At 39.5% G+C, this 8055-nt stretch overlaps 1 protein-coding gene across 1 annotated transcript in view; it reads left to right on the plus strand.

The window, feature by feature from the left end:
• Positions 1 to 1477, plus strand: part of LOC125026239 (glycerol-3-phosphate phosphatase-like) — a 9791-nt gene extending 8314 nt beyond the window's left edge. Inside the window, exon 7 of the mRNA XM_047614544.1 lies at positions 323 to 1477. Coding sequence (XP_047470500.1) covers positions 323 to 509 — 187 coding nt within the window. The 3' untranslated portion in view covers positions 510 to 1477. The remainder of the gene's footprint in view (positions 1 to 322) is intronic.
• Positions 1478 to 8055: the final 6578 nt, after the last annotated feature.

Consider the following 8055-nt stretch of genomic DNA (forward strand, 5'->3'; position numbering starts at 1 on the left):
GTTGTGTGTGTGTTGTGTGTGTGTTGTGTATGTGTTGTGTATGTGTTGTGCGTGTGTGTTGTGTGTGTGTGTGTGTGTGTGTGTGTGTGTGTGTGTGTGTGTGTGTGTGTGTGTGTCTGTGTCTGTGTCTGTGTCTGTGTCTGTGTCTGTGTCTGTGTCTGTCTGTCTGTCTGTCTGTCTGTCTGTCTGTCTGTCTGTCTGTCTGTCTGTCTGTCTGCCTGTCTGTTTGTTTATTTGTTTGTGTGATTTATGTTTGTGTATGAATAAAAATAAAATGATAACATTAATAATAAATGTAATACATTTCACTCTAACATTTCAGGTCTAACACAGATATTCTTTTTGGCAAGAATAGCAACTTACAGACAATGCTGGTACTCACAGGTGTGACAACAATGGAAGACTTGGAAGAATATGCAAGCAGCACAGATGAAGAAAAACACAAGCTATTGCCTGATTTTTATTTGCCTAGACTTGATGATATTATTAACTTGTTAAAAGATTTTTGAGATCAATTGAAATCAAATTTATAGTTGTAAAACTAGAATGTGACTTTTTTCCCAGGAGAATAATGGAAATGTTTTTTTGAAAATGTTATGTGTTTATTTATTTATTTTATAATACAATTTGTTTACTTATTATTGCCTTTTAGAATGTATATGCTTGGTTTTCAAAAGGAAGATGTAAAGGTCAAAATATGTTCATACGTTAGACCAAAGCTGGACTGAGCCAAGGGTACACAGGAATGAGTGGATGCAATGTACAACACTGGACCCTCTACCCCCCACCAAGGTTTCAATATTGACTCATAACTACCAGTGTAAAATAAGGTACTGGGGGTGCCATAGATATGTTTATGTAAAGTTGGGGTAAGAGTTGTTGCCATAGTTCACAACCAGTCAAAAAGAAAGAAAAAATTTGCTTTTCTTGTAAACATGTAGACATGCTATGCTATGAATGGCCATGATTAATTTTGCTTTTCCTTCCAGGCTTTTTTTTGGTTACTCAACTTCAAATATTCTTTGTATTAGTATGGTTATGGTATTCCTTCTCAGAATGAAAATTTCATTTCTATTCTTTCTAATTTTGAATTATTTTAAAAATGTGCTAATCATTTTGATTCTCAGCACTGTACACACTCAAGTTTTCCCAATCAAAGTTTCATTAGTTATGGGTTTTCTTCCTGAACTTAATATCAGTTATTGAATTTTATGCAAACATTACTATTTTATCCTTAACATTTTTTTTCAAAAGCAAGGGAATTAGAAGTGTGTTGTATTATTCTGCTAAGTTTTGTAAAAATGCATTTGTCTCTATATGCCATATGTGGGTGTGTTTGATCCACTTTGGAATGGGTCTGGGTTATATTATATTACTGGATATGTAAATTAAAAGGTGGTACATAATGAGTTGGTAATTAATGCACTTTAATTAATTGACTCATTGTATAACATCCATATAAATATAGCAGTTATAATTTTTTCTTGTTATTACAAAAACCTAAACAAACAAATGTGGTCAACACAAGGAAAATTTAGCCTCAACACAAACATTAATTTACAGACCAAATAAACATGGGTGTTCATTATGTGGGAGTGCATTCTCTAGAGGGTTGCCCCCTGGGATAAGAAAATGAAATGCAGCTGGTTGAGGAACTGTGTTACAAGTGGTCTGCAAAGTTCACGAACCCTGCTTCCATCGCCTGAGAGTTCTGTACAAAGACAATAAAAATAAGATTTACATGTATGAGGAAATGCCTTAAACATCCAACCATATTTTAAGGCCCTGTCACACTTTTAATTTTTCTGTCATTTTTGTGTTTATGTGAATTGAGGTTTTCAGCAAGTGTAAGAGGTTCTTTTAAGTAGAGAAAAACTTCTGTGTGGGACTGGATAAACAGTGATAGTTTGTGACAGCTTAACTTTTTATTGGTAAAGAGCAAAACACATGACACGGTGAACTGGGATAGTGTTTGAGCACAGCGTGGATGGATAGCCCACCAGGGGGGTTAAGTGGTTGGTGATGTTCACAGTATGATGGGGAGGCACAGTAATGGTTAATGCTTTAAACAAATAAATGTGCTAAACATCAAAGGTCATATAGCACAATGGTAAAGTATTGTGTGGTGAAAGGGGTTTAAAGGGGTTCTTTATGGAAGGTATTTATACATCTGAGGAAGGAGAATAGGTTGTCAGTTGAAATGGTGGAGATTTTGTTAGGATGTCTGACAGGTTGGGGTTGTGGAAGAGCAGCATAAAGGTGGGTTGGAAGGTGACATGAGGTATAAATTGGTAAGGTGGGTGTGATCTATTCGTAAATGGACTAAGGCAGTTTCCCAGTGTCTTTTCTGGTGGTATGGTGCTGACCAAGGAGAGATGAAAGATCTTGTGGTTTGTATGTTATTGGTATTCAGACCTGACCAGAAAGATTACCATAGGTTATAGAGGAAAGTTTTGAAGTGGGGGTAGTAGTTGGTGGCTGGAATGTATGAAAAATGGGGTTGGTAGTTTGTGGATAAGGTGGCAGATTGTGCCAAGACATCTGCTATTTCTTGATTTCTTTCGTGTAGACAGATAAAGCAACTGGTCTTGTATCTTATGGACTATAGACTTGATAGGGTGTATGGACTGTATGAGTGATATTGAATTGTGAGTCAGTGAAGATGGTGAAGAGTGAGGAAGAGATACATGCACTGTAAAACGAAGAGCATAGCATATAGTTTTGTTGTAAGGATGCTCGATTCAGGAGGAAGGGGGAAGTTGTGTGAGAAGGAAAGACAACAGTGAAACCAGTATCTGAGGTGGACAGAAGGGGGGATGTTTGACTTTGGCAAGGAATGGGTGAATGGGAAAGCAGAGCAGCTGTATGAACAGAGAAAGGGGTAGGTAAACGTGGAGAGGAAATGGGATTGAGAGACGTATTGCTTGGAGAGAGAAAATTGGTGAAAAGAAGCATAGTTTCTTAGAGACAAAAGGGCACAATGTCGAGAAAGGGATGGTAGGCCTGAATCAATATATAGGCTCTCAACTGGAGAGGATCAAAAGGTGCCTAGCACTGAATCCCAATGGCAGATTGTGTCAAGGTGTGAGAAGGGAGGTAGAATTAGATTCATATATATATATATATATATATATATATATATATATATATATATATATATATATATATATATATATATATATATATATATATGACAGCCATAATCAAGTGTGGAGAGGATTATAGTAATATGGAGATGGAGGACTGTTTTGCAGTCTGAATCCCAGGATATATGTGAGAATCGGATGCGACAGCCGGCTCTTTCTTTAACCCAATGTCAGCAGGCTTATTTACTGTCCCCTTTAGATTTTAGTGAGTTTTGTTACATACAGATGGCTCCTTGTGTGCTCAGCAGCAAGGAGTTTATCAGTTGGCCCTAGTGACCGATCCTGATTTCCTATTCCTTGAATTGGTGGGAAAGTGCATTTTTCTTTCCAGTACTACTAATATTGACATTGTGATTATTCTTATTGATATTATGAGTATTAAATTGTTAGTAAGATATTAATAACATCAAAAACAATTAAATAATAGAAGTGTATCTTTCAAAAAATTAAGGTAAAAGGGTAAACATATGAAATAGGTAAGACTAAAAGATGACTCCTTGGTGACTAAGCACTTGTAGAGCCATCTATGTTTATAGACAATATATAAAACTTTTATTACAGTGGGCATGGTATTCGATCTTGATGAGCTCAGACCTTCTTTTTCAGACGCAGCAGCAATAGATTAAAACCCTTGGTGTCTGGGGCCTCTCATCACACTTGGGGCTAAGTTTTCTAGCGTAAATTCCATATAGTAAACATCTGACTTTTTCAGAACTTGCAGCACTTTGTGCTTAGCCTGCACCCTCAGTGTCTTGTTTTTGCAGGTCGCATAAGACTACAGTAGTAGTAGTCAGCACCCCACCTCAGACCTGCAGCATTCTTCTACACTAGGGTAGCCCTTACAGGCACTAACCCCTGGGTAGGGAGGCCCAGTAGTCTGGGGCATCATTTGGGTGCAGTTTTTCTTTTATTCTGAAGTCTTTTCCTCTCTTCATGTGGGCTCCTGTATTTGCTTGGGGGGTGGGCACCGAACTTTTCCTAGGCAAGTTCGGTGGCAGGAGCCCACGTAACACAATCCCTCTTTGGTACTGGAGAATGCAACCAGGCTTCCACTAGGGGGGTTAGGGGATGGAAACTGCCATACTCTTCTCTTAGCTATTGCTGTTAGGTTGATTATGAATAGTTAAGGGTTATCTGGTCCCTTCAGGACAACGGGCACGGGCCCAGGGTTCGGACTTGGTCCGAAACCCAGCATGATTGACTCCTCGGCTTCCCTTCTCCTTCTCAAGGAGGGGGGAGGACACTTCTAAGACCAATGCAACATTGAACAATGGAACCCCTACTGCAGACAAAGGAGAGCAACGAGTTTCTGGAATCCCTCCAGAAAATGCAAGGTATTTGACTGTCAAATGCGTGAATGAAAATCAATCACTTTTGAACGTTAACTCCTTCATCATCAAGAAGGTCCTTGATGGTCAAATGGACAGCTATTTCAATTTTGTCCTTGTAAAAGTGCAATTCAAGTCCCAGATTAAGGATTTACTTACACCGACGCAGATTCATGATTTGAAAGTTAAAGTAACTATCCCTATTGGCCCCAATACCTGCCAAGGAGTAATTTTTAACAGGGATTTAAGGACAATAGAGGAGAGTGAAATTCTTGAAAATATGAAGGCCCAAAGTGTAGTGGATGTGAACTGCATGACCACGAAAGACAGGAATGTGTGAACAAAAACTGGATGGTGCGTTTTGACTTTTGCTTCAAGTAAAATTCCTGAGTATGTCACAGATGGATACGAACGTGTCTAAGTGTGACAATATATTCAAAACTTATGCGCTGTAATAGATGCCAAAAATTTGGACACACCTCATTATGATGCAATGATAAAGATACTAGTAAATTTACTTGTGGTAAATGTGCTGGAGCTCATGACACTGAATGTAAAGAGAACACTCTCAAGTGTGCTAACTGTGAAGGTCCCCACAGTGCAGCAGCTTGAAGAAGGAGACTGAAATATTAGGATACGTGCGAGGGCATGATGTTAGTTACCTTGAAGCCAAGAGGAAAGTTGAAGGTTTGACCAGCAAACACAGTACTACCTATGCTTCAGCAGCAAATAACAACACTCCCAGTGCAAGTTAAAGGAAACAGTTAAGGAATTAATGAGTCATATTAAAGAATTGAAAAATAAAACTCAACAAATTGCTGAATTAACCCAGCAAAAGCAGCAGCAGCATCATAAAGAAGATGATACCAAACTACACTTTCTCGTCCACGCGGCTCCTGCTAGGACTTCGCCTGGTTTCTGGCCTGTTTCTCGGAATAGACCATCTTCTACTGGGCGTCTCCCTGACAACTATCCTGGGGAGGCCCCTGGGTAGCGAGGGAGTGGAGGACGAACCTCCCTCCCAGAAAAAGAAAATTAAAACAGGAGGATAAGGCACTTCCAATCCCCATAAAACGTAATCTTCGCATTAACCATTATACAATGTAAATGACCCTAGATTATATGCCTCGTCTTATGCTCCCAATATTATAGTTCTCTAAGAAACGCATTTAACCAACCTCGTGTCAGATGAAGGCGTTTCTCTGAAGAACTACCATCTGTGTCGGAAGGATCAAGAGGGTAGGGGTGGAGGTGGAATCGCTATGTACATCCACCAAAGCCTCCCTTTCACTGAAGTGGCAATTGATTCTACTTTGGAGTTTGTCGCATGCAAAGTAAAAATCAGTAACACGTATCTGACTACATGGTCAATTTATTATCCCCCTGATAATGTGGTAATTGATGATGAGCTTTTTGCTCTTCAGGATAGTCTGCCAGGAAATAAATTAATTTTAGGTGATTTTAATGCAGACGGTAGAGGTGAGGAAGTTGATTAATGATTCTGATCTGGTCCTTCAGAACGATGGTTGTCCGACGCGGGTGCACGATAATACCGGTAATTTGAGCTCTATTGACCTTTATTGACGCATGGTCCCTTCATCAATAGCAGCCGAGTGCCTGTGGTACACCATTGATGACTCGTTGGGACGCGATCACCTTCCTATTTTCATTGAATATTCATGCGACACAGTAAGAACGCCTTCAGCACCTAAATTTAACGTAAAAAGTGCAGACTGGGTCGCCTTCACAAGGAGCGTCAAGCTCGAACTTGTTGGAGAAACCATTGACGATAAAGTAAACTATTCAAAATTCGATTTTAGATGCAGCAATGATATCCATTCCTAAAGCTTCGACAGATAGCGTTAAGCAGAGTTCCATGGGGGGCACCAGATTGCAGCAGGGCGCTGTGCCAATGCAATAGGGCCTATAGGCTAACATCAATAATGAGAACTTTTGCAATTACAAACAAGCAAGGGCTAAGGCTCGTAGAATAATTAGACAACCAAAAAGAGACTCTTGGCGAAGCTTTGTTACTACAATAAATAGCAATGCATCCATATCAGAGGTTTGGTCCACTGTCGATAAATAAAAAAAAAAAAAAAAAAAAAAAAATCTTTCAGAATTAAAAACATTTATGAGGGACCCAATTTCGATTCACCTGGAGACATTGGTAATGCACTCGCCAGGCAGTTCTCTTATACAAACAACTCAGACAATTACCATCCCGCATTCCTGACCACCAAGGAAGCGGCTGAGATGCAACCTATTCACTTTGCCACAACAGATTACAATAAAAATCTAACAATGGATGAGCTTGTCCGAGCCCTAGAAGCCTGTAGAGGAACATCCCCAGGCCCCGATGAGATTCGATATGAGATGATAAAGTATCTTAATCATGATGCCATGATTAAGTTGCTAGAAGTGTACAATGAAATTTGGAAAAGCCACACTTTTCCAAACGAATGGCACTTCGCCCACATCATTCCCATATTGAAAGGAGGGGGTAATCCCAGATTTGCCATCTCCTACCGCCAATTGCGTTGACAAGTTGCTTATGCAAGGTCATGGAAAGAATTGTTAATAGTAGGCTATTGCATTTTTTTAAATTCCGGTAATTTGCTAGTTGACGAGCAGTGCGGCTTCCGAAAGGGACGCCAAACTCTCGATCAACTAGTAAAGCTGGACAGTCATATTCAAGAGGCAATTGCCAAAAAAGATTTTTTGATTTCAGTATTTTTAGATATAGAAAAAGCCTACGACATGACATGGCGATATGGCCTACTCAGAAAACTTTATGCTTTTGGATTACGTGGAAACTTGCCTTGTTTTATTCAAAATATCAGTTCTGACAGAACTTTTTCTGTCAAATTATTTTCTGGCAATGTCACTTTTTCGGACATTTTTGTCCAGGCAAATGGGGTCCCACAAGGAAGTGTCTTGTCACCTACATTATTTCCATGTATGATAAATGACATCTTACCAGCTCCTCCTCGGAATCTTAAATACTCACTGTACGCTGATGATTGTGCATTATGGCATTCCAGCAATAATGCAGAATTCTCAGCAAATCGCATCCAATTGGCACTGGATATGATTCATAACTTGGGCCTCCAGTGGGGTTTTAAGTTTTCCATTAGAAAGAGTATTGGGGTATTTTTTTCACGTAGGAGGAAGCCGAACATCAGGCTAACTCTAGACAACCACCCAATACCTATTCAAAATTCTGCTAGATTTCTTGGGCTACTTTTTGATAGTAGACTCAATTGGAAAGACTACATTGGTCAGTTAAAGAATAAATGTCAAAGAGCACTAAATTTATTAAAGTGTATTTCTGGTAATAAATGGGGAGCTGATAGACAGTCTTTGCTAATGGTATATAAAGCCCTGATTAGGTTAATATTAGATTATGGGTCAATCGTGTATGGCTTGCATCGAAAACAAGTTTGAAAGGTTTGGATGCTTGTTTGCGTGTGTGTCTTGGAGCCCTGAAATGTACTCGGATCGAGCGTCTTGAGGTGGAGTCAGGAGTACCTCCCCTCCGACTCAGACGCGGCCAGTTAGCACTGACCTATGCCGCAAAG

Source organism: Penaeus chinensis, chromosome 1 (assembly GCF_019202785.1).
Source record: "Penaeus chinensis breed Huanghai No. 1 chromosome 1, ASM1920278v2, whole genome shotgun sequence".
NCBI classification, from domain to species: Eukaryota; Metazoa; Arthropoda; class Malacostraca; order Decapoda; family Penaeidae; genus Penaeus; species Penaeus chinensis.